At 41.2% G+C, this 27,953-nt stretch overlaps 1 protein-coding gene across 1 annotated transcript; it reads left to right on the top strand.

The window, feature by feature from the left end:
* Positions 1-1,413: 1,413 nt before the first annotated feature.
* Positions 1,414-22,551, top strand: nampt2 (nicotinamide phosphoribosyltransferase 2). Its single transcript, XM_074649110.1, has 11 exons — positions 1,414-1,706; positions 5,655-5,790; positions 5,977-6,080; positions 6,172-6,300; positions 7,313-7,471; positions 9,789-9,919; positions 10,509-10,734; positions 10,946-11,065; positions 12,776-12,916; positions 15,376-15,501; positions 15,864-22,551. Exons 1-11 carry the CDS (start codon positions 1,659-1,661, stop codon positions 16,023-16,025), a joined length of 1,482 nt encoding a protein of 493 aa, XP_074505211.1. The 5' UTR covers positions 1,414-1,658; the 3' UTR covers positions 16,026-22,551.
* The last annotated feature ends 5,402 nt before the right edge of the window (positions 22,552-27,953 follow it).

The raw sequence follows: 27,953 nt of genomic DNA, 5'->3' as shown, positions 1-27,953 counted from the left end.
GAACGAGTTAATAAAATGTTCTCGTAGAGGTCGAGGGGGGCTCCGTACTTTCCCAATGTAAGTCAATGGGAAAAAGTCTTTCTGGGCCCATGGCATCATGTGACCGACACAGAAGTTGCAGTACCTCCATTTAGCCACTACAAGATATTTTCTTCAAAGCCTGGCGCTCTTCCTGGGGCCTTGCGCTGTGTCCAGTTCTCTTTAAACATCCACGGATCAAGCGTACTGTCCAAAATGGAGGCTTGTTGGGAGAGGGAGAAGGCAAAGAAAACAAGTTTTGGATGGATAGGAGAGGGCATAGCAGAAAAAAATTAAAATTCACAGGATTTAATTCTGTCCAATTGTGTTGAGGCCTGAGAGAACGTACTGGATGCTGCAAAATGCTAATGTAGACATGGAACTACTGAATATTAAGCACAGAAATAAGACAGCAGATCTAGTCCAGGAGTATTACAACCACAGGGATAGGAAGTACAGTGATCATGTACAGACTTTTACAGATGGATCAAAGAATCCACAGACAGGCAACAGGGGCAGCAGTGATGATACCCAGCCACCAGATGGGGTTTAATAGGAGAACATCAGACTACTTGAGTGTGTATGCGGAGGAGGGGAGGGGAGAGAAGTGATTTTTAGGTTTCTGTTTAACACTGGATTAATTAAAGGTCCAATATTGTAAAAAGCGTCAGTTTCATGGCTTTTATATTATAAAGCAAGTTTAAGTTCTATATAAATACTGTGAAAGTATCGAAACGCTTAATCCACAGAGAAATACACACAGAAGAAACTGAGCTTTTGAAACAAGCCTTCAGGATTTCTGTCCATTTGTGATGTCATACATATACAATATTTAGACCCTTGACACAATTTTAAACGTAAACATTCTAAATGTGTCCCAGTTTATTTCCTGGTTGCAGTGTATGTGAATGTCATCAGCTGACAGGAAGTGCACATGGACCCAAGCTGTTGCCTAGCAACGCAATTCTGTTGCAATTCCGTCAAAATGTGCTAAAACGGAGCGTTTCAGACAGAGGGTAGATACAGGTATATTCAGGCTGACAGTATGAGGAAAATAAAGTTGTATTTTTTACATTACAGCATGTAAACATGTTCTAGTAGAAACACAAAATACAAGTATGAACCTGAAAATGAGCACGATATGGGACCTTTAAGATACTGTAGTAGAGTAGGGTTAGTGGACGGGTAAAAACAGACGGAGACAGCAATGTAACATAAATGATGCCAGCTGCCGTAAAACCCCAAAGAAGAAGAAGCAAAAGAAGAAGAAGAAGAAGTGTCCAAAATGTCGGAGTGTTCCTTTATCTTTGTTCCAATAAAAACGCCTGTCCTTGAACGCAGCATGACGTACCATGAGAGGTACGACGTGCGCATGGCCATGCGTACTGGCTGAAACCCGCCCCTTTTACAATAACCCTCAAACCCTCCACCTCCTGATGACTCCACTGCTCTCTCTGCTGTTGTAACGTCTCAATCTGACTCCACCGGACAGATACCGGCTTCATATCTCGGTCACTCGGTCACTCGACGCTGAGGTTTGTCTCCTCCACAGATCGGTCTGGTCTGTCTTCCGGGTGTCTCTCTGGTTTAGTCTCTGTGAGGACACTGAAGACACATTTCTTCATTCATCCATAACAACAATGGCAGCTCAGGATTTTAATTTCTTGCTGGCGACGGATTCTTACAAGGTGAGTTGACCTTTCTGTCCTCATGTCTCTTTTTTAATGTTAAGTTTATTGTTTCCCGGATACATTTAATAAAATGAGATTATATTGAGACACAGATCGCTACATCTTCTGTTCAGTGTTTGTCTATAACCCGTGTTCATCAGGAGAAACACCGCTGCGTTGTTGCTCAGATGAATGTTTCTACGGTCTAGTGACTATAGTTAGAGGTTGTAACGTTACGGGTGTTAAAACTGAAAGTAAGACCTAGCAGTAGAATACACTTTATTGTGTGTACAGTTCTTAGTGCTCTCTGCAGTTTGTTAAAACCAGGACCAGGGCTAGAGTAGTAGGTAGAGTAGTGTGTATATTACTGGGTAAAGTTCAAGCCGTTGGCATTTAATCAGAGTTGAATCCATGAAACCGTATCTGAGAAGATATGGGTTGGTATCTGTAAACCGATACCAGTGAAGTCTAATGTTTAAGTTTCGTTTTCACCAAATCGAAACTGTTCTTCACATTTTCCTGTACTGATGAGTAAACACGTCTATTATTCACATCTGCTCAAACCATCCATAAACCAGCTGAAGAAGTTAGATGAAGTCTCAGTGAGCAGCTTTTAGTCTGCTACAGGAGCCTATTGAATGACTTGGTGCTACATGCAGGGCCACATCTACCAGCTGCACACTCAGGGGCTCAGTAATGGCAAGGGGCCCAAAAAATGCATTGGGATGTCCTGTCCTGTGTAAACCTGTAAGACACATTTGTGTGTTTTTCTGCATTGCATTGTAGCTGTGTGGCACGTATCACAGAGCCCAACCTTTCATTGTCTGTTTAGCTTTCAGTATCACTTCAATCAATTCATAACCTAAATCCAGCTGTGAGTCATTCCACTGCTGGGCAGTCTGTGTTGGAATATCTGTGCTCAGCTCAGTGGAGTTAAGTGTGAGAAGCTTTGGTGTACAGAAGCCTGCTTGAAAGCATTTTATCATTTAAAGGGACTGTTTGTAACTTCTTACACGTATAAATCCTTGCAGGTCGGTGTCCCATGTGCGTTCGCGTGTGGCTACACTGTTCAGATTCAGACTCCAACACAAACTACACGGAAGCACCAAAACCACAGAGTTGTATCTAGTGAAGCCCGTCTGTTAAACAGTGTTGGCCGCGGGGAAGACCATAGCTTTGGTCTCCAAGGCCAGAGTCTCTGCTGTACTCTGCTCCTCTGCCTGCCTTCACTCACACACCTCGCTCTCTCGCTCCATTCTCACGTGCATGCGCGCACACTACTCACTGAAAAAGCCAACACTAGGATCAGCATTGATTCATGGAGAGACCTTCGTCTGGTCAGTTAACATTACTGCCAAGCAGCTGAAATATAGAGAGATATTGTGCTTTTAGCTGACGTTGTGTCGCCTCACTGTTTTGACCGATGCTCGTTCATGTCTACGTAGAGCGAGCACAAGCACGAGCAACAGGACGCTGACTTTCGGCCACAGGCGTCGCTGTTAACAAGCAATTTCTGATTCTTACATAGAGTCCCTTTAATTAGAGGACAACTCTTAATATTGCTTCCAGTAAAGACACCGCCTGTTCTGGACTTTTCCTGGCAACTTAAGTAATTCTGAGTGTGTTCTCTTGAACGAGGGGGAAAGGAGAGAGAACTTGAATAGGAGGCAGAATGAAGCAGAATAATGTAGAGTGAATGCCTCTTGAATATAGGGCTGGGCAATATATCAATTTCAGCTGACGTGTGTCGCCTCACTGTGTTGAGCGATGCTCGTTCATGTCTATGTAGAGCGAGCACAAGCGCGAGCAACAGGACGCTGACTTTCGTTGACTTAACGGCCACAGGTGTCGCTGTTAACAAGCAATTTCTGATTCTTACAAACAGTCCCTTTAACATCACAGCATGGTACAGCGATTTGAATGCAAAGAGCAAAAAACAAGCTCTCCAAAATTGTTAACATTGCAGGAAAAGTGATTGACATGTCACAAAAACAACATTGCAATATATTTGACAGAGCTGTACACAGAAAGGCTAAACACATAACTGCAGATACCTCACAGAGTTTGAGCTGCCTCCGTCTGGCCGTCGATTGACAGTTGCTTTGCGTGGGAACATAGTTTTTAGGAGACAGGGTTGATTCAGTAGATGCACTAAATAAATGCTTTATTGTCTCTGAACTACAGTCTGTCTTAAGTGGGAAAGAATGGTACGGTTAGGTTACAGCGTATCTAAACCGTGTTTGTGAACATGAATTCTGATGTGGATCATAGCCAGTAATTCACACCTTTTTTCCCTTACATAACAGTGAAGTTTTGTGCATCACAGAGTCCAACCTTCCATTGGCTGTTAAGCTTTCAGTTTCATTTCAGTCAATGTGTAACCTAAACCCAGCAGTGAGTCATTCCGCTGCTCGGGGCAGGGTGTGTTGGTATATGCTGTAACTAATGCTCAGCTTAGTGGAGTTAAATGTCAGATGTCAATGCTAGATGCCATCCAAATGTTTGCACTACAGACAAATGTCAAAGGTCTGGATGATGACCAACCAGTCTTTATTTATTAGCGATGAGGATCCCTGAAAACAAGTCCAGAGCAGCAGCAGCAGCACAGCCAAGAGGATTCCTCCAGTGTTTCTGTTATCACAATCACATAAAAGAATCGGACATTGTGATGAGATCATTTGAAAGTCCACGGGGCTTACAGGGCTACTTTACATGAGTTTTTTTAAGGAGTAAACACTGTCTTTTCATTGGAAATTAGTCCTTCATGTTTGGCATACACCTGATTTGCCTCCCATGTAGTTATTGAAACTTTTTTTTGTCCCAGAGTCCCAGAGCATTGATGATTCACTTTTAGTCACATAAAGTATGTCGTCTAAGGACACTTAGGGCCCTATTTAAAAAGTCTATAGTTCATTTTCTAAAGTGCATGGTGCAAGTTCATTTAGGGAGTGTCCAATTCCACTTCTGCTAGTTTAACACCTTCTCATTCCACCCTCTTTTTATTTTTTAGAGAGGTCAGGGTGGGGGACAGGGGATGTTCAGGGGGAGATAGCAGGTCAACAGTAGATGTCACATAGAAGTGGTTTACATCATCTGAAAGCTGGGAACCTGAAGATTAATTTGAGATGTGAGTTCAGCACTGTGTGTCAAGTTGTTCTAGTCATTAATAAGAAATATTAATTAATTAATTAATTAATGAGAGAATGCCTCTTCAATATAGGGGTGGGCAACATATCAATATCATATTGGCATTTTGATAATGTGATCAATTAGCGCTGTAAGAGCACAAATAGAGACTTGTGCTTTAAGCTGTCATCATTTCTTCCCACATGGATCCAGGAAACATGTTTACTGGCTGTACACACATCACGTTGAGCAGGTTTTCAGGTTGTCATTAGTGTGCCTACTGGTGTTTTATTTCATGTCATTTCACAATACAACTCGTGTGGCGTGATACAATTAGAAAGTGATAAGTAAATATTATCCATACTAACAGTGATTATCAGAATTACATTGGGGTATGATTCTTGCTTGGGGTGCGAGAGGTCCGGGTTCAAATCCCGGACGAGCCCCCAATTCACGTTATGACCCGGCCTGGGGGACTGAGGGAACCCAGTTTTTTTTAATCGGTGTCTTGAGGCTGGAACCAATCAGCTCCCTGGATCAACCTACACACCTACACCCAATCAGCCACCCAGCCAAGCTTACCTGCAGCTCATCACACCCACACGCACACACACACATCACAGAGAGAGAGAGAGAGAGAGAGAGAGAGAGAGAGAGAGAACAAAAAGATCCAGCACAGAGCACATTACAGCACATACACAAAATACAGAAACAAATGTTCATATAACCTCGGGGTCGTAACATGTGTTTAAATCCGACTCGGTTAGCCCGATCTGCTTTCGAGACTTTGCCTGCGGCTTGCTGGCTGTGCTTGATTTCCGTCTGTCTCTTGTTTTTCAGATCACACACTACAAACAGTATCCTCCAAATGTCAGCAAAATCTACTCCTACTTTGAATGCAGACGCAAGAAAGGCTCCCAGTTCAATGAAGTGGTGTTCTTTGGTCTTCAGTATCTGCTGAAGAAGTACCTCATAGGTACATTCACATCCTCCCCCTCTGATCTAAGAAATTATTTTTAGAATAGGCGACAATGACACATTTATACTGCGTGAACAAAACTAAACTGCATGTGATTATCATAAAGTGGGCATGTCTGTAAAGGGGAGACTCGTGGGTACCCATAGTGACTGAGGTTGTAGTAATCTGCTGTGTTCTCCACAGGCCCGGTGGTCACAGAGGAGAAGATTCAGGAAGCCAAGCTCTTCTACCAGATGCACTTCAAACAGGCCGTGTTCGACGAGGAGAGCTGGAGGAAAATCCTTGAGGTATACAGAGAGAGTTCCAACGGTCAGTCTGTCCAGACGGATTCATCGTCACACATCTAACCTGAAGTAAATGTTGTCGTTACCATGTCAGAAACACGACGGCCGTCTTCCGATCCGGATCAAAGCTGTCCCAGAGGGAAGGATTATACCGAGAGGCAACGTGCTCTTCACCGTGGAAAACACAGATCCCGAATTCTTCTGGCTCACCAACTACATCGAGGTAAACCCAGACATGGGTTTTTAGTGTTAGACTTTTTAGATGATGGAAGGGTTGAAGTAGCAGATTAGTCAGACAACATGTTCTTACTTACTACGGGGCTACACCCAAAAATGACCAGGGGAATTGCATGTTCATTATGTCAATGTCAGTGATCAAATGACCGAGGTGGGACTAAGTCATCGCTTCGCATCGTTTTAGCCACAAGTCTCCAGTCTTTGTGCTCAAGTCCCAAGTCATGACGGGCAAGTCTCGAGTCAAGTGCCAAGTCCTAAACTTTGAGTCTCAAGTCCTAAACAAGTCATAATGCGCTCTTCACCAAATGTAATGCCATTTTAACAACAGAGTAATAATTAGAAAAATGAATGAATGCTTTTTAAAATTAGTGATGTCATAGGGTATAAAGTCTGGAGGGAAGTTCATCCCAAAGTGGCTGCTGTATTGATCCCCTCCACCTTACAGAAGGAGCTTCATTGAGCTGAGAGTGTGACTAAAAACAGAGTTCACTATACCACAGAGGCGGGGGGGGGGGCTGGATTGGAATTGGGCAATAAAGACAGACAACCATTCACGCTCACATTCACATCTACGGACAATTTAATAACCTCTGCACCACCGTGCAGCCCTTTACCTACCTAATCTTAATCAAATATAACAATTCCAGCCTGACGAAATATCAAAAACTGACAAACTGTAACATCAATAAATAAATGGGATGCTTCTTATTTCTTATTTGTCTGTCGGAGGCTGTAGGCTACAAAACTTCAACCTTGGTGGAGGTCTGCGCTCTCCGAGTGCCATTCTAGTTACTGTTATATTCCATTTCTGCCGATAGTTCCCCCTCAATGCTACACACTGTTCCTTTAAAACTTCTCCAAATAGAGATTTAGACAGTTACTCCCTCAGGTGAGAGACTTTGGCCCTCTGGCCTCTCACTCCTCTTCTTCTCACCGACTGATCACTCACTGTCTGTTCTTGTTTCTCCCCCCTCCTCCCCCCCACCTGCTGACTGTAGACCATGCTGGTCCAGATGTGGTATCCCATCACAGTGGCCACCATATCCAGGGAGTTTAAGAAGATCCTGGCCAAGCACCTGAAGGCCACCTCGGGGAGCCTGGAAGGTCTGGACCTGAAACTGCACGACTTTGGCTACAGAGGAGTCTCCTCACAGGAGGTCAGCGACACTTTCTGTCCTTGTTTTTATTTAGTGACAAACCAGCATTGAGGTGAAGAAAGCTTCTCATTTTATCTCTGTCTCTTGCACCTTGTCACCACTGATGTTGCACTGTACTTACATGCACTAAAATGGTTGGTTTAGGATAAGAGAATCACCTAAATGCCTTAACATTGTGTGAATAACTGGTTTGTATTTTCACAGATCGTTGACATATTCATGGCCTATGAAACAAGTGATCATCTCGTGATATCTGCTTTGTGTATATGGCTGTGTCATGCTGATGTTATCAAATTATTGCACCGCATCTCAATGGTCACGTTACTGATTAAAGGCACAAAGGTTAGATTAAGAGGACTCAATGAGAGTCAGAGGGAAAGTCTTACATAATGAGCATAAAGCTGGAATGTGAATTCAGTTATTCATCTTGTGTAGAGCTGAGCCGCTAAACAGGTGAAAGGGTTTCATTGTACGAGGATTCTAAAATAAAATTCTCATAGGTACAATTTAAAGGTCCCATATTGTAAAAAGTGAGATTTCCATGTCTTTTATATTATAAAGCAGGTTGAAGTGCTACATAAATACTATTAAACTATCAAAATGCTCAATATACGGAGAAATACACACAGCCCGTATTCAGAAATTGTGCATTTGAAACAAGCCGTTAGGATTTCTGTCCATTTGTGATGTCACAAATATACAATATACAATTTAGACCATTACACGGTTTTAAACATAAACATTCTAAATGTGTCCCAATTTTATTTCCTGTTGCAGTGTATGTTAATGACATTAGCTAACAGGAAGTAAACATGGACCCAAACTGTCGCCTAGCAACGCAATTCCGTTGCAATTCCGTTGAAATGCACTAAAACGGAGCGCTTCAGACAGAGCGTGAATACAGGTATATTCAGGCAGACAGTATGAGGAAAATAATGTGTTTTTTTAACATTACAATATGTAAACATGTTCTAGTAGAAACACAAAATACAAGTATGAACCTGAAAATGAGCACGATATGGAACCTTTAAAGGTTGATGTGAACATTTAAACGGCAGCAGCAGTGTGTTTATGATAACATGAAGGGAGACTAGTGTCAATGCAGTGTTATCCTTATTGTCTGTGCGTGTCGTTAAAGAGTTGGTCAGCGCATCGTCCGTCTGTGTACTGAATCAGCGGCGTCACTGGTTACATCGGAGCTCCTCTCATTAGTAACTGGGAGCACCTTTATCAGCTCAGCTTAGTTCTGATTGCTGTCGAACATATCAGACACCCACTTATTCATCAGAATTGTTGAGAAAATGTGTTGAGAAATATTGAAAATACAAAAGTACTGGATGGAAGACAGTCCTCTTAGTCACTTATGAAGCACAAAAATCATGTCAGGAATATCAAGTTCAAGTTTATTGTTATATGTATTAAAAATAAAATTAAATGTTTGTGCTCACTGGCACTCTGCATTACACAGGGGGCACACATCCCAGACAACAATGAACAAGAAACGTTACACACAATATATTCTACAGGGATTAGGGGGTTTGACGATCCACTCAGCTCACGATCTCGATACGATACACGATATTATAACAATAATTTGAAAACAACTTGAATGATGAATTGATGAATTGATGAATGATGACACCTGCTACTCTGAGCTGACTCCTTAAGATGCATTCACTGTCAGATTGAAGCGTCCGTCGTCCGACTATCTATTGATAACATGCCGCAAAACTGAACTAAATGGGTTTTATGTCTGTAAAATAAAAAGAAAAGCTAGTCGATGGTGAGGTGGGGGCGGTGCTTCACCTACTGGTCTGAACTCAGAGCGCCCTCGTCTGTTCAAACAAAGTACTGAAAAAGACGAGAGAATGCAGATCAGTGCTTGTATGACTAGATGTACCTATGATGCCCTGATATCGCAATTCAGTTTTCCGTCTCTACGATGCATATCGTCACGTTTTGATATCGCGATATTTTGTGGCATGGTATTTCATCACACCCCTAACAGTGATAGGTTACATGTGCGGTGCGAGGAAAGAAGCTGTTACTGACTGGTGCTCCGGTAACCTACCTAACATATCTTTTTCACCTTTTTATAAGTGGTGATACATAGCATGATGGTCTAGGATCAGGGCTAAGATCAGTTGTCGTGCAGTATGTTACCACCAGCTTAAAAAGCTCACTGACTCAAAATCCACAGAAACAATCAGGATGTAATAACCCTGTAACTGATCAGTGGTCGCTGAATTATTTTCCTTTTAAACTGTGTGCTTGGTTTTAAACAGCGAAGTGATTGATGGTTTCCATCTTTCTCCAGTCTGCAGCGTTAGGCGGAGCAGCTCACCTGGTTAACTTCTGCAGTACAGACACAGTAGCTGGGCTGCTGATGGCTCAGAGATACTACAGCTGCCCGATGGCTGGCTTCTCCATCCCAGCAGCAGAGCACAGGTATAAAACACACACACACACACACAGTGATATTCATCTAAATCACCGATTAGAATGTGCATATCATAAATGTAGTCTGTGGCCTATATACACTGTATACAGCTAGAGACCACCTTGGAGAAGTTAGAGGAAGTAAACACGTGTGATTACGTCTGGTTTTTCAAAATCGGGTGTTAACAAAGGGAACTGTATCTACAAAATACATCTATGGAAATAAGATTGATTGGATTATATTCACCAGAAGTATAAAACATTACATGTCCCTTATAAATTAAAGGGAAAATACCACTAATTTGTGAAGGAAATGTCTTTATTCTTTGATTTTTGTGTTGCTGGAAAAAATATAATAAATAATTCCTGACAATAACTGATATATTTGACTTCAGGACATCTCTGACTACATACATGCTGAAAATCAAACATTCTTACTGTAAATATATATACATATAAATGTCACTAATTTGCACAGTTGAGTTGTTAGTGAACTGTGAGGAAACACAGGAGTAGCATCTCCAATGGAATATTACGACCAGTATTAATATCTCTATTACCACAAGACTGAGTTCATAACTTCACTCCTGTCATCCAGCACCATCATCTCCTGGGGGAGGAACAGGGAGAAGGAGGCGTTCGAGCGAGTCCTCGAGCAGTTCCCCTCGGGGCCGGTGTCAGTGGTCAGCGACAGCTACGACATCTTCAACGCCTGTAAACACATCTGGGGAGACAAGCTGAAGGAGCGAGTCATGGAGCGCAGCGAGGACTCGTGTCTGGTCATCCGGCCGGACTCCGGAGACCCCGCGGAAACTCTCATCGAGGTAAATAAATTTGCCCCGATAGGATTACAGTGCAGCAGTGCCGTCGACAGCGCTCTCCCTCAATACTGCTGGTGATTACTAGTAAATGATTCAATGTCGATTAACTGAGGTTGTAAGATGTTCAGACTGCTCCAACTTAGCATGGCTGATGCCTACATGTATGAACTGAACTGAACTGAACTGAATAAAACCATTGAAATGTCACCTGTAGGTCATCAAGATTCTGGACGAGTGTTTTGGCTGCTCTCTGAACTCTGTGGGATACAAGGTTCTGCCTTCTTACCTGAGAATCATTCAAGGAGACGGCATCGACCTTCGCTCAGTGGAAGAGGTGAGAACAAGTGTGGTTGTTGTACTGCTCTGGGATCATCTTGACTCTACTTTATACTGTACATCTTGTTTTGTATATGAAGTTTTTATATTCCCTCCTGTTGCAGATTCCCTGATTTGATCATTACTTCAGCTATTAGAAACATTCTTACCTGACCCAAATGAAGAAAATTCAAGAAACAATACGCCAACTTTCACTGTAATTAATAACTGAAAAGTTTTAAGATTCTACAATCACACTGAAATTCTTCACATAGGGGCTTTAGGTACCTCTTCATCCACAATGGGAACGTCAGGAGCGGCTGCGTTGCGTGGCAGTTGCTCGGATTTTGCGTTGAGTGGCGGTTGCGTCGCGTGGCGGCTGTGTTTCAGCTGCGTTTCTGTTGCTGCAGCTGCTGCTGCCAGCTCTTTCTTTCTACATAGTTTGTCTTTCATAACGGCCATTTCATTTCATTATAAATATAATTAATATTTATTTTAGACGGAGAAAGGTTAAGAAACGTGTGGTAATTTGTAAATAATAGTAATAATACACAATTAAAACCCCGTACTATATTCATTCATGGAGCTGTCCAAGTCACTGCATGTTCTACAACACTGTCCTGCACATATTTCAGAATAAAAGCCTCGTGTTAACAAATGAAGGAATTCTGTCCATAGAAAAAATACTTGAAGGCTTTTATTTCGAAATAAAAGCAGGAAGTGTTGATTTAAAAACAAGTCTTTACTTTTTTTCATCTCCGTAACATTTTCTACCGATAGAGACATTGAAACTGTAGTAATGTTGTTGGTATGATATCAATATACAGTCAAATGATCACTTTCATCACTGATGCTCGTCCACACTGGGAACCTCAACTTTTCTTCGTCCTCAACTTCACTCTTGTTCTTGTTTTATTTTGTTTCATCTTGTACTTATCTTTGATTCTTTCACAACAAGTGTACCACCAAAGCGAGCCTCTATCATACAGCATGATAGAGAACACGTTTTACTAATACAACATGATAGAGAACAAGTTTTGCACATCAGATTGTTGGTGGACGGCACTTTTTCATCACGATCAACCAACAACAGGGAATATCCATGGCTGGGATTAGCTGTTGATGTACCTGGAATACGGAGGAGACAAAGGAAGCCGGGATCCTAGTCCGGCGGGAGAAACGTGAAAACCGGCCTCCTCTGCCGAGTATCCTTCCAGCTAATGTCCAATCACTGGATAATAAGCTGGATGAACTCCGGAGCAGAATGTCTTTCCATATTTAGAACTGTAACGTTATGGTTTTCACAGAGACTTCTCTCGACCCCCCCGACCACATAAACACATACACGGATGTTACATCAGCAAACGTGTCGATGATGCCGTACCGACGATTACTGTACGGACATTCCCGAATCAGAAGCCGTGGGTTAACGGGGAAGTCCGTGCTAAACCTAAAGCACGGACCGCTGCCTACAACTCAGGATGATATTGGTTAGTACAGGAAATGCAGGTATGCGCTCCAGAGAGCTATTAGCAAAAAGAGAATACAGGGACAAGTTGGAGTGTGACTACCAGGGCTCCAGCACCAGAAACATGTGGGCTGGACTAAGAACCATCTCAGACTACAAGAGGAAAAACGGCAGTTCTGAAGTAATGTCTGCATCTCTCCCAGATGAGCTGAACACCTTCTATTCACGGTTTGAGACCAACTTTCTTTGTTTTTTCCGTAGATTCTTCAGAAGCTGACTGATGAAGGCTGGAGTGCTGAGAACATCTTCTTCGGCTGTGGCAGCTCTTTGCTTCAGAAGCTCAACAGAGATACTCTCAACTGTGCCTTCAAGTGCAGCTACGTGGAGACAAACGGCAAGGGGGTGAGTGAGAGGGTTCAGGTTTGATTTGGACGCTGCAACATTAACTCGCATTAACAGATGAACATCAACAGATTATTGTTAATATGACCTGTCTGGTGAAATGATTAACACTAAAGCCTGGAGCACACAGCGCGCTTCATGCTCGCGTGACGGCAACGTCGCGTGTTGTTTTTTATTTCGGCGTCCATGTTAACAGGTTAGAGTGGACACACTGCCCGCATGAGACGCACGTCAGACGCGCGTCAGACGCACGTCAGACGCACGTCTATTTTATAGAATAGAAGGCTCGCCTATTTTTCACGCTAGCCGCTTACCTCTCGGCTGCGTCTCCCAGCAGCAACAGACAGTGAAGGTGATCTATTGACAGTATATGAACATCATACCAGCAAGATTACTACAGTTTCCATGTCTAGACATCTGTAGAATATGTCACTGACCATCAATATTTTACACTTCCTATCTAGATTTCAAAATAAAAGTCCTCTAGCGTTTTTAGTGCACAGAATCATTCATTCATTAACACAATGCTTTTATTCTGAAATACTCTAAATAAAGCAGTTGTCTGCTTGCAGGTTTCCATCAAGTTAATATAGTACAGGCTTTTAATTATGTAAACACTGTAGTAGTCATAGCAGAAACCCTACATATGCTATACATATAATAGACTGGGTTAATAGGTTACAAGAACATCAGGTGATAGTTGGCAGTATTTTTCCGATGCTCTCTCTCTCTCTCTCTCTCTCTCTCTCTCTCTCTCTCTCTCTCTCTCTCTCTCTCTCTCTCTCTCTCTCTCTCTCAACAAACACCACGTAACTTTATTGTTCTTTCTTTTAGAGGTGTTATTTAATTTTTTTAAAGATATTTAATAATAATTTTCGTTTTCTAAAGGTTAACAAATAACGAAACTGTTTATTTTGCTTTGTTTTATAATAATAAAAAAACAAACACTTTACTTATATTTATCATTCTGAAATACTTCAGGTGTTTTTCTCCATCAAGGCGCAGTTCAGCAACAAGGTGGTGAAAAGCTCCAAGTTGCCTGAGATGTCGGAACATCAGCATTTATAATGTAAATTGCTGTCCCGCCCCAGATGTAAATTAAGTCGTTTTCGATAAAAGCCGCAACCTGGAATGCTGTAGAACAGGAACCCGAAACCCCCTGGAAATGTTGTTTAAAACTGTGCCAGTCAAAGTGAAGAGGGATTGCTGTAGGCTCTCTCTTACTACTAATGTATGTATTTATTTTTTTGTATTAATATATAGCCCACAGAAATCCCTCTTCACTGACAGAAAAGAGGGATTTATATGGGCTATATATTAATATTTATGTATGAATTTATTTGCTTGTTTTTAATAATATTTACAAATTACCACACAGTTCTTACCCTTTTTTGTCTTAAATAAATATAAATCACATTTATTATGAAGTTAAATGGCCATTAAAAGGCAAACTCTATGTAGAAAGAAAGGGCTGTCAGCAACAGCAAAAACACAGCTGACAGGTAGCTCCGGGACGCTCCCGAGACGTGGGTAACTCGCGTCTAGTGTGAACACCCTAGGTGGGCATGACGCGGCCACGACGTGACGCTGCCGTCAGGCGAGCCTGAAGCGCGCTGTGTGGCCCGGGCGTAAACCCTTCAGAGATTTAATCAGGGCTGCAACTTGGCCTTCTGCTTTTAGAGTTTAACCATCGGCCACCAACAGGAGCAGCAAGCAAAACCTGTTCCAGTGTCCATAATTGCATGTGACACAGACTTGGAAGAAAATGTGAACCTGTCCTTTAACACTAACAGTGGTCATCATCCAGCTAAATGTGCACTTTTATAGACTTTTTATAGATTTGAGACTGAGTCAGACTTAATTAAGGAAGTAGACCTTGCAGAGCTACATCCTGGCTCAGCTTTGACCTTCTGCCATACTTACTGTTATTATGCAAACACACAGTTCTGTAATGCAATAGATCCCTCTTCCAAAGAAGTGGTTTAGTAATTGTGTGTCATAGTTACGACACCATTTGACTCAGTCAATTCAGACATTTTCGGGGCACAGTAACATGAACTGTCCAATCACACAGGTTTTGAACAAATGTCAAGTTATGGCAATTATGAAACCACTTATTTAGAAGGGGAACTTGTGTAATACTGTACATCTGTTCTTGTCATTCATTGTATTACAGAAGCTGATAGGAATGAGGTCAAAACAACAAAATCAAGACCCCAAATCTTCCCTTTGTGACAAACTAACTGTCAGCTATAAAGCTCCTGTACTTACTACCTGTTACACCTCCCACAGCATGAATACCACGGCTTTGTCGTGGTATTAATTGTTCCATCTGTGATCAGAGTTGCTTCCCTGTATGGCACAGATACAGTAATCCTGGTTTTCAATGAGCTCACCAGCATTTGGAGCAGCTGATTTCACTTCGCTGAACTAGTTTGGCCTGCGTGTGTTTCTTTCAGATGGACGTGTACAAGCAGCCGGTGACCGACCCATCCAAGGGGTCAAAGAGGGGTCGGTTATCACTGAGGAAAAACTCTGATGGCTTTTTAGAGACGATAGAGAGAGGGGCGGGCAAGCCTGAAGAGGTCAGTCCCAGCACTTTACTCTCACTGATGTTAAATAAGGATTATCACCGTTTTACAGGCCCATGGCCCGCAGTTTAGTTTGTAGTGAAAGCTTTCTGTTAAAAATGTGTCGTCTCAAGCAAAGACACTCAAGCGATGTCCCTTGAGCTGCCATGAAACACGTTTTCATGTGCACCAAATTTGACAAAATCCAGTATCTGGAGAGAATTATGAGGCACATTTAAAACTAAATCATAGATTTTTTTCTGTCGTTTCTTTTTTAAATTGGATACAGCCCCGAATGTGTTTAACAGTTTTGTCATTAAACTTCATCGTCCCGTACTTCCTGATTCATCTGTGTGTGTGTGCTCTGCGTTCTGCAGGACCTGCTGGTGACTGTGTTTGAGAACGGCAGCCTGGTGCAGGACTACTCCCTGGAGGAGATCCGGAAGAACGCTCGGCTGACGGACGAGGAGGTGAATCCCACCCTGCACAACAGTGAACAGGAGCTGCAGCACAATCACATCATCAACGGGATTCACTAGATCCACCACAGGGCCTCTCACAATGCAAATAATACTTCAGGTTTTTAACAGGGGTGCGAGGCACCAGTTTTAAGTATGAACTGCACATGTTGAAGGGGAGCGAAAAAGCTGTTTCTCACAAGACACTAACCTTTACTACGACAAAATATGAGTACAGTGTTATTGATTACAGTAATCATCAGGTATGGGTTACACTTGCTAGTGTTTGATAGCACGAATGCTTGATATACAATATTTGATTTAAGGTCAGTGTCCAGCCTGGTCTGCTAAAAATGACATTCCCATACAACAAAACTGCACTGTCAATTACGTTTCGAGGGGAAACGTATTTTCTCCCAGATTCCGTTTATCACAAAACTTTCACCCAGGAGGCCGCTGGTCATCTCCCGTGTGAAACCAGAAGTCAACGTTGACTTATTTTAATTTACGACTGTGACGTCAATAACGTAAAAAACATACTTATTTTAAGTCAAACCGTGAATTTTTTACTAAACATAACCAAGTCGTTAGTTGTTGCATTTTTGGTTTTGTTTTCTTTCAATTTACAAAATTTAAAGGGACTCTATGTAAGAATCAGAAATGTCTTGTTAACAGCGACACCTGTGGCCGTAAAGTCAAAGAAAGTCAGCGTCCTGTTGCTCACGCTTATGCTCGCTCTACATAGACATGAACGAGCATCACTCAACACAGTGAGGAGACACACGTCAGCTAAAAGCACAATATCACTCTATATTTCAGCTGCTTGGCAGTAATGTTAGCTGACCAGACGAAGGTCTCTCCATGAATCAATGCTGATTCTGTGTTTTCCTGCTGCAGCCTCCCGACCGCGGTCAGAAGGAACAGGGGAGACACCGGAGTTTTGGTCGGAGACGATAACGCACGTGTGCGCGCATGCACGTGAGAGGTGGAGCGAGAGAGCAAGAACGAGCGCGGTGTGTGAGTGAATGCAGCAGGCAGAGGAGCAGAGTACAGCAGAGACTCTGGTCCTGGAGACCAAAGCTACGGTCTCCTCTGTGTCCTCTGACCGCGGTCGGGGGGGCTGAAGCAGGAAGAGTTGACACTGTTTAACAGACGGGCTTCACTAGATATAACTTTGTGGTTTTGGTGCTTCCGTGTAGTTTGTGTTGGAGTCTGAGTCTGAACAGCGTAGCCACACGCAAGCGCGCATGGGACACCGACCCGCAATGATTTATACGTGTAAGAAGTTACAACAGTCCCTTTAACCACATGTTTAAAACTGCGACTGTAATCTGGAAGAAAATATGTTTCCCTCAAAATGTTATTGAGTTGTATGGGAATGTCATTTTTTAGTAGGCAGGGTTGCGACGTCAGCCTCATATATCAGCAGAACAATATGTTGCTGCAGCCCCACTTTCTATCCTTTAGTTCGGTTTGTGTTTAGGTAACACATCCACGTACCAGCATATCAATGAAGACATCACAACACTGACCAGTAGTGCAAAACAAGCAGATTCTGCTGCACTGCAACAATGAAACCTGTTGTTTCTGTTTCATGATTTCTGATGCCACTGGCCCACAAAGTACCCTCTATGAAACCCCCGGTGTTTAATGAATTAAAAAAAATACATTATGAAGTGGATATTAATATGAATAAATTGTGTAAAATATATAAATGAACCAACAATTTGTGAAATAATTGGAGAAATTGTTGAAACTCAACTCATTATTATTATTATTATGAATTGTTATATCATTATTAATCATCAGTTTTATGAGAGTTCATTTTTCAAAAGTCAGGTTTTATTTCATAATCACATAATCTAAGTGACTTCTCATGACAGCGGTGTCGTCACCGCCTTCTCTCCTGTCAGCTGATCACGTAACCCCCCGTATCGGCAAAATTTGAGATCGATCTATTGAATCCTCTGGGAGTTACCTGTGAAGTGCCTAAAATGCCATATTGTCACATGATCTATGACCTCATCGTTCAAGGTATCTTGGACTATTCCTTCGCAATCTAGCGTCACATTAGATGTAGGGCTATAACATCCAAAACAAATCCGATAAACCCTCTAGGAGTTCGAAAAAGTTTGCATAAAATGCTTTGCAATCCCTCAATATTCAAAATGGCCAACTTCTAGTTGGGCGGAGCTAATGAAAGCTGATGGCAAATACGTCCGAAATGATGAGCAATGTGGGTACCAAATCTTTTGAATATCAGACTATGTTCCAACTAAGGCCTTCCACGCATAAGGGGGCGCTATTTACCCCGCTACTCACGAACCCAATCGCTGTATATTCTCGCAATGTTCACAGGTTTTTATTAGGGATGCACCGATACCACTTTTTTTCAGACCAAGTACAAGTACAAGTATTTACATTTGGCTACTCGCCGATGCCGAGTCCTGATACGAGTACTTCTCTGTGCCAAAAGACCCTCGTTAACAGCCAGCTGGAGGGTGTGAGCGACACACAACAGGCTGGGGAGTCCCGCATGAGGCGGTGCGCCGCGACCGGCTTGGAAAGGCTCGGGGCATAGGGGTTTCCCGGGGCCGTGGACAAAGTGCTCACTGCGCCCTCTCTGCCTGCCGGGGAGGGACGGGGCCCCTTGCTCCCGGTGCGACTGTCGAACGGGGCGGACTGTCCTTAGTGCGCCCCAACTGCGTCGTGCCCGGCCCACGTAAAAAAGGCGCCAGGGGTCTGCGGCGATGTCTGCAACCCACCCGACCCGTCTCGAAACACGGACCAAGGAGTCTAACGCGCGTGCGAGTCAGGGGTGCAAGCAAAACCCTGTGGCGCAATGACAGTGAGGGCCGGCGCGCTCCGGCTGACGTGAGATCACAGCCCCGCAGGGCCGGGCGCACCACCAGCCCGTCTCGCCCTCACCGCCGGGGAGGTGGAGCGTGAGTGCGTGCAATAGGACCCAAAAGATGGTGACGAGAGGTTAACGTCACGCTGCCGTAAAGTGGTATCGGTGCCGTTGTATCGGAGCCGTTTTGCGAGTACGAGTACATGAGCACAGTATCAGACCCGATACCGAATACTGGTATCGGGTATCGGTGCATCCCTAGTTTTGATGTATGCGGCAAGTTCCGTGAGTGTTTAAGCCAAACATTTTGCGTTTTGGGGGGGGCGCTATGGAGCCCGTTGGCCATGCCCAAACCCAATCACTGCAGAACTATGCCATTTTCACCAGTTCTGAAGTGTGTGCCAAGTTTCGTCAATTTTTGTGCATCCAAAGCTCCTCAAAAACGCCACAACAGAAAAATAATCTTTACAAAAAGCAATAGGTTTCCTAGTACTTTCGTGCTTTGGCCCTAATTAGTGCACACTGTTCTGAATAAGAGAGGAAATAACCCCATCAATAGAGTGCTGAAGGGATGATGTATTTTTGTACGCCAAACCAAGTGAGCATCGCCCTGGGTTCCATGACAAAGAGCCAATGGGATTGTTCCATTGGCTTTTGGATTATTGTAGAAAATAAGCTCTAAACACATGTTTATGATACTTACACATTTTGTTCAGCAAGATAATCTCCACATATAAACACCACTTTTATGATTTTTGAAGGAATGCCATCGCCAGAAGTAAAAAGCTAACATTAGTCACTTGTTAGCAACCGCTTTTTTTAAAGACACGTACACAATCTGGCCCTTGTCAAAGTCGCTCACATCCTTACGCTGGCCCATTTTTTCTGCTTCCAACACAAAGTTCAAAGTTCAAAATGTTCACTTGCTGCCTGATATATCCCCCCCACCGGTTTCAGGTGCCATGTAACGAGAACTACTTTATTGTGTTGTATTATTGTATTGACATTGTTGTTGCTCTAGCTAACAAGAGCTAACTGCTAATTGTGGTAGCGGTTGCTGTGACTCCTCGCTATAGAGACAGGGTCATGTGTTTGGCTGAAAGGTGAGCCGGGGACTGCAACAACAATGACCTCTAAACTTTTGTACATTTGATGAAAATGTCATAGTTTGATCATGTGATTTTGAATATTATTTGATAGTTATTGAGATAGCACATTGATATTAATTCAAATTACAAATGCTTGTGATTTTAACATCAAGAAATCTGTCATTTCACCTTCAAAGCATCAAACCAAAAGAAAACAATCACTCAACTCAAACAGAGTCACAATATTTTCTATTTGTTTTTTTTTGTTTTTTTATTTTTGTATCCTTTGCTGTTTGATACAATATTGATTTTTGACTAATTTGTTTGTGCAGATAAACCTTAGAAGACAGACTGGACGTTAAAGGTGCTAAACTGGAAATAAATATCAAAAACTTGTCTGATTAATAGTTCAATATTTTATTCAATCATCTCTTAAAAATAAACAAATGTAACCAGATAGATGGACCCTGTTTGTCAGATGTCTGATCAGAAAATACTGGAAAATTCAAAAGGACTGACACATTCACACATTTAATCACTGTATGTCATAGCATCCCTTCCTCTGAACTGGAGAATCAGTATTTTTACATAAGTGCTTGACTTAAAACTTAAAATGGTTATGACATGGATTGATTTAATCACTAGAGTTATTATATGCAGTTGAGATAATCACTGGCAGATGTATTTTTGCATCAGTGTGGGGCAAGGGACATAATTGTTAGATGACGCATGTTGTAATGTTACGTTACCATAACAGCATTGGTGACGAAATTACTTTTAACATGGTGGGCGATGAAGAAACATTTAGAAAATCAATGTTAAGTGTAAGAGAAATCCGTCTAGCGTGTTGATAACCCTAATATCTCGTGCTTGGGTTGGGACAACAAGTAAACTGCTGCCATCTTAAAGGTCCCATATTATAACAAAGTGAGATTTTCATGTTTTTTTTATTATAAAGCAGGCTTAAGTCCTAAATAAATACTGTGAAAGTATCAAAACACTCAATCCACAGAGAAATACACACAGTCCGTATTCAGAAACTGCATTTGAAACAAGCTGTCAGGATTTCTGTCCATTTGTGATGTCACAAATATACAATATATAGACCCTTTACACAGATTTAAACGTAAACATTTTAAATGTGTCCCAGTTTATTTCCGGTTGCAGTGTATGTGAATGTCATCAGCTGACAGGAAGTTCACATGGACCCAAGCCGTTTAACACAGAGGGTAACAGTATGAGGAAAATAAAGTTTTTTTTATTAACATTACAGCATGTAAACATGTTCTAGTAGAAACACAAAATACAAGTATGATCCTGAAAATGAGCATGATATGGGACCTTTAACAAAGTGCTCCGGGATGCTTTCGCTTCAAGTGTTCATGCAGAGCAGCTGATCTGCTGTGAAAAGCCACTTCCTATTTGCTCTTTCCAGTTTACAGAGCACCACATCGTTGAGTCTCTGTCTAAAATACTTCCACACTTTAGAGGATCGTGCAGCTTGTTCTCCTGGGGGAATCCGTGCTTTGACGGGGCTCAGCCATTTTTGCGGCCTGCCGATTCACATTATGCAAATCGACGTACAATTGTAATCGACGACATCGATTACGTTGACGAATCGCCCCCAGCCCTTATAGTCCGTGAGCCTGACCCCCAAAATTTGGTCTTTTTGTTTGTTTTGTTTTGACCAACCCCCCCCGACCGAAGTCAGGCTTGATTGGCTGATAAACGTCGGATTGACTTACAGATATTAAAGGAAACATTCACTCTGATGTTCTCCCACACATCCCGTCAGTCTCTGATGTCAACTGCATTCTGCCAGTGATTTTATGATGATATTTTATCATTAAGTCTTTAACTACCAACTTCCTCAACCTGCCTTGTCTACTTTAGCTAGACGTATCTTATTTCTCAGAATGCCTTTCGACAACTTTTACACGAGGGGCATTATTGCTTCAAATAGTTTTGCAGACTCATATAAACTAATCTACAAGTATTCAGAGTGATGTAGCAACGTATCATCTGATTACCTGCCTTACTATCAGCTTACTGTATTATGTCAATTATACTCTGATTTGAAGCGGCTCATTGCTTTTGTTTTGGGAAGTTAGCAAAGTGGGAAATGCTGCCTACTTTTATAGCAACAACTCAGTTATGTCGGTCACAACAGATGCAAGTGGGCTGTAGACGTTCTGACGTTCTGACCAATATAAAGAGCAGCTAGTCTGCTGCTGTGTTTTTATGCATCGAACAAACTACTCCAAAGCTACTGGTGCTTTTTTTTTTTCTCTCGGCTGTTTAGGGCCAATTCATTGTAAGTGTTGAGTCTTCTTATTCTCTTTTAATGCCCCTTTATTTTCTGTTAACATGTTTGGCTTTTTTTTTTATATTCTGCAACAAATTCTACAATAATGGGTGGTATGTTCAGTTTAAGACTGCAGGCCAGACCGGCCTGTAGGGATTAGTGATGAAATAGTGACGCAATTTGCCACCAACACTGGACAACACATGGTGTGGTATCGGCACTAATCATATATGTAATTCAATTTTGTAAATATGCTTTTGAAAATGATTTGGTTGTAACTTGTATATCTTTTGAATGTTCTGTGTCTTTGGTTTTGTTTGTGTTTTAAGAACCAACTTTTGTAAGATTAAAGAAAAACAAAATGACACTTTTATACTGCGGGAGAGTTATTTTACTGAACAGTTGTCCACAACACTAGAGAGGTAGAGGGTGTTATTACACGGAGTGACCAGAAAATAGAAGCCACTCATTTTAACATACTGAAGGTGAACACCTCTAAACACACGACATTCAAAGTTAGCCCCTCCTGCTCGACTCAATGAGCGAGGGAGAGAGAGAGCAGCGATGGTCACGCGAGCTATAGATTGAATGAAGAGAGGGAGCGGCGTGAGCGAGAACAAAGTGGTAAAACGGAGAAATTAAACGTTATTTTTGTTTCACGACGGTTACGTTCACAAATGCGGGAAGGTACAGAGTTGCCAGATTTTGAATGAAGGGCAGACTTCTGTCAGCCGTGGCAGCGCTGCTCTCGGTCGGGGACGGGGGGGGAGGAGTCGGGTCACTGTCTAGAGCACATCCACATAAGAACACGTAACCTGTTCTCATCCTTGAAATATGGCCGCTTTGTAGGCTATTTGACCAAGCTAAAGGGGCACTTGTGATAAATTGATTTATATGGCTTGTGCTTCGGTATCAGACGCCAAGGGGCGTGACAAAGCGGCGGTATTTGATGACCTGCGCGACCTGCATGCTGTTATTGGCTGGGGGTTACACCCCACATGGGACCGAAAGGCTGTTTGTTGACGCCCAGAAGCGTCTCAAGTAAATCAAAATGAGAAGAAAAGGGTAGATCCAGGCAGAGGGCTGCATGGTCTCTGCAGATACAGACACCACCACACACTAGTGGGGCAGAAGGGGTGATTGAGAGGGCTTCTTTTTGTATCAGTCTATACATTGTTTCCTTTACGAAATGATTGCATATTTTACCTTTAAAGCTTTAAGTCTTTTTTTCCTGTTTATTACTTACTTACTTACTTAGTCCTTGTTGTGCCTGGTGGCACATAGAGCAAGGACTACTCATCTCCACTCATCTCTGTTGTTTGCTTTCTTCTCAATGCTGTCCCAGCTGTGTCCTCTCGTCTTCACTGCTCCTTCGATGGTTCGTCTCCAGGTTGTTTTGGGCCTCCCTCTTTTGCGTTTTCCCTCCGGTGTCCAACCCAATGCCACTTTTGTCATGTCATTAGATTGTTTCCTTAATACATGTCCAAGCCATCTCCATCTTCTTCTTATCAATATTGTTTCCATGTCCAAGCACCCTGTCTGTCGTTTTGTGTAGTTCATGTTTTGTATTCTTCCTATAGGCCAGAATATCCTCATGATCTTTCTGAGGCGGGTGTTGTGAAAGCTGGAAAGCTCTCCTATGTCTCTTTCAGTCATTCTCCAGCACTCAGCACCATATAGAAGTACAGATAGTACACAGCTGTTGTATAACTTTATCTTGGTGTTTCTAGTTATGTGTGTTGACTTCCAGATGTTTCCAAGTCTTAGAAATGCTGCCCTTGCTTTTCCTAATCTAGACATAATGTCTCGGTCGGCTCCACCATCTGATGTTACCCGGCTTCCGAGGTATGTGAAAGAAGACGTACATGTCAGTTGTTGTTCATTTAGCTCTATGACAGGTGGTTCTTTCATGTTTAGGGGCATGACTTATGTTTTCTTGATGTTAATCTTAAGTCCCAGCATGTTCGCATTCTTCTGTAGTCTAGATGTTTTGTCTTGCATGTGACTTGGTAGATGTGATAGGAAAGCGAGGTCGTCAGCATAGTCTAAGTCAGGGGTCAGCAACCTTTACTATCAAATGAGCCATTTAAGGCAAAACAAATACAAATAAAATCTGTCTGGAGCCGCAAAACATTTGAGTATCGTGATGAAGGTAACACAGTTTATAGTCTAAGTATATAGTATATAAGTTTAATGCAGTGAGGGTCAAAGAGACAATGTACTACGGAGTATTAGGGTCACACTGAGGGAAAAAAATCGTAACATTACGAGAATAAAGTCATAACTTTACGAGAAAAAATCGTAACATTACGAGAATAAAGTCATAACTTTACGAAAAAATGTCAGAACATTACGAGAATAAAGTCATAACTTAATGAGAAAAAAAGTCGTAATTTACGAGAATAAAGACATAACTTAACAAGAATAAAGTCGTAATATTACAATAAAGTCATAACTTTATGAGAAAAAAAGAAAACACGTACAAAATTAATACTGTTTATTTTCATAAAAAACTTTTTTTATTGTAAACCTATGACTTAGTTCTCGAAATCTCAGATTTTTTTTTTTTCTCAAAGTGGCCCTAATACTTCGTCGTACCGTCGTACCATAGACCTACAACAAGGATAAATAAAAATTAAAATGTAAACAAAAAACAGTTATTCCTTTCCATTTTTAAAAACCCACAGAGAGCCACTGGAGAGGAGCTAAAGAGACGCTTGTGGCTCCGGAGCCGTGTTTGAGTTGTTTAGGGTTGTTCGCAATGAACAACAGGGACGACATCACACACCTCTGTCTCACTCCTGATTTAACAAGGAAGCTGGTGTCATTTGTGCATCCTACCATGCATCTGAAGTCAGTGCAGAACACTTTCACAAGTGATATTATCTTTGCTGGTATTCCATAATGTCGGAGAATTTTCCAAAGACTGTCCCTGTGGAGGCTTTCAAATGCCCTCTCAAAATCAATGAAGTTGATGATGAGTTGTCTCTGCCACTCTGTACATTGATCGATGAAAATATGGTTATTGCAGCTTTCCTAAATCCTGCCTGTTCTTTCCTTAGTATGTTGTCCACTGCTGTTTTCATTCAGTTCATCAATATTAATTTCCTGTGTATATAATATCGACATGTCTGACTCTGGCAGCTCCTAGTGGTAGTATCAGTAAGACACTGTGGCAGACAATTGTTTAATTTTTCGACAAACAAAAGCTTTATGCCATCAGAGTGATTTGAAAGATGCTATAAATAACATACTGTAAAAATTCTACACATAAAGTCAAGGTGAGGTATCCAGTGTTATCCAGATATATATGAGGGATTCTGCACATCTGAACTTACAGCTGCCATATACCAGTGTACAGGCTTTCTGAGAGGTTAGGAACCGATCATCTGATTATAATAAAGTAGAACTTTATTATTTATTAGGGATGCTGTTTCTAGAAAGAGATTTTATTATATATATATATATATTAATGTAATTCATCAACCCAACCCTTTAAAGCTCAGCCCCACTGTAAAAAGAACCGCTGTACAAACTCTAAATCCTAAAAACATTTAGAGACAAGATTGTACTGTGGGAGGAGACACGACAAGAAAAGAATAGTAATAATGATAATCATAATGAAATAAGCCAACTTTGATATCTGCCTTTGAGATTGAAATACCAATATGACAGAAGAATGTTTTAATATTTCAGAACAATTCTACTAACCTCTGTCTCCCCCTGGAGGGGGAAGATGTGCAGGATGCTGAGCGCTGCTGGATCCAGCTGCAGCCACAGTGAAGCAGCCACGGCCTCACACATAAGCACTAATATATAGTTATGTTATTTTTATTATATATATAGATATATATATAGATATATATAGATGTAAATCTTGGTGCTTTACAGTGATCAAAAAAATCCTTGAAAATGGCATTTTGAGGGATGTAGTCCAAAAGTAGGGTTCTCTGGTTCACTGAGGGGATACTATCATATTATACACTTTACTGTAAACTGTGTGTTTAAAACTCAATCAGATGAATGTAAACCAGAAGGTCACCCTATCACCTAAAATACAGGATACTGGATGGCAACATGCTATCACTCCTAAATCACATTCATATGAGTGTTTTCTGATGCTTCCAAAAAAAACGTGTTATGTTTCTGTTTGTAAACAATGAATGGAGTCGGCTTATATTTTCAATTATCATCAGTTTAGAAGCATTTGACACACTTAGTTTTAGCTATAATTTAATAACTTATTTGTAACCTGTAATTAATTAATTAAAAAAAAGGGAAATAACACAAAACAAATTTCATTTCATTTCAAACTTTATTTCGAACATGTAAAATAAAAAAAAAATAAAAAAAGAGAATGTGTGGACAAACAAGAGGTCAGCCAGAAAAAAAATAGTATTTACATACAATGAAAAGCATAAGTAAAAGAAATTGTCAAACACTTGATGCCTTGGTTTACATATTCGAAAAGGAGTGAGAAGAAGTACAAACTTATTTAATCCCCCCCCTTCTCCATAAATCATTCATTAATAATTAACCAGCTTCCTTATTGAGCCATACATATACTCTAATTCATTTTCCTAAACTTGTCTAACTATAATGATCACCTTTTATCTCTGTCATACAGAAATATAGATTAATTACTGATATTATTATCCTCATCAAAATATAAATTCATTATCAATCCAGAATACCAATTCATTACTTATAATGTACCTTAATCAAAATACAAATTCATTGCTTACATATTTATCTTAATCATATTGACTAGTTGTTATCTTTTTGTATACGCGCATATTATTGTTTATAATATTCAATCCGCACATGAAATACAATATATATATATATATATATATATATAATACACAGCATCCGACCATGCATATAAAATACAATATAAAATATTATACATTATACATTATTCTTATACCCAAAATCATATATCTACAAATTTACATTATTCTTTACAGAAAAAAATAGGAAGATAGACTGAGAGAGAATAAATATTAAGTTACCAAATAAATAAATAAACAGTAACCCCTGTAAACACCTGGTGATTGTCAAACCCCCCCTTCATCCCTGTACCTTGAGAACATCATGTCTTTATACCTCCTTTTAAATTGGTTGAAGTTTGGACATTGCTTTAGTTCCACATTAAAACTGTTCCATAGTTTCACTCCCGAGATTGAGACAAAAACATTTAATGGTCGTACATATACTGTGAGTTTTATAAATTAAATTTGCCCCTTAAGTTATAACCCCCCTCTCGATCACTGAACAATTTTTGAATATTTCCTGGTAGCAGGTTATTTTTAGCCTTAAAGGTCCCATATCATGCTCATTTTCAGGTTCATACTTGTATTTCGTGTTTCTACTAGAACATGTTTACATGCTTTAATGTTCAAAAAAAACTTTATTTTCCTCATACCTCATTGCCTGAATATACCTGTATTTACCCACTGTCTGGGTTTTTAGCGCATTTTGACGGAATTGCAACAGAATTGCGTTGCTTGGCAACAGCTTGGGTCCCTGTGTACTTCCTGTCAGCTGATGACATTCACATACACTGCAACCAGGAATAAACTGGGACACATTTAGAATGTTTCCGTTTAAATCTGTGTAAAGGGTCTAAATATTGTATATTTGTGACATCACAAATGGACAGAAATCCTGACAGCTTGTTTCAAATGCAGAGTTTCTGAATACGGGCTGTGTGTATTTCCCTGTGGATTGAGCGTTTCGATACTTTCACAGTATTTATATAG

Source organism: Sebastes fasciatus, chromosome 1 (genome assembly GCF_043250625.1).
Source record: "Sebastes fasciatus isolate fSebFas1 chromosome 1, fSebFas1.pri, whole genome shotgun sequence".
NCBI lineage: Eukaryota > Metazoa > Chordata > Actinopteri > Perciformes > Sebastidae > Sebastes > Sebastes fasciatus.
Note: the sequence above shows the minus strand (reverse complement) of the source record. Positions and strands in the feature narration are given on the sequence as shown.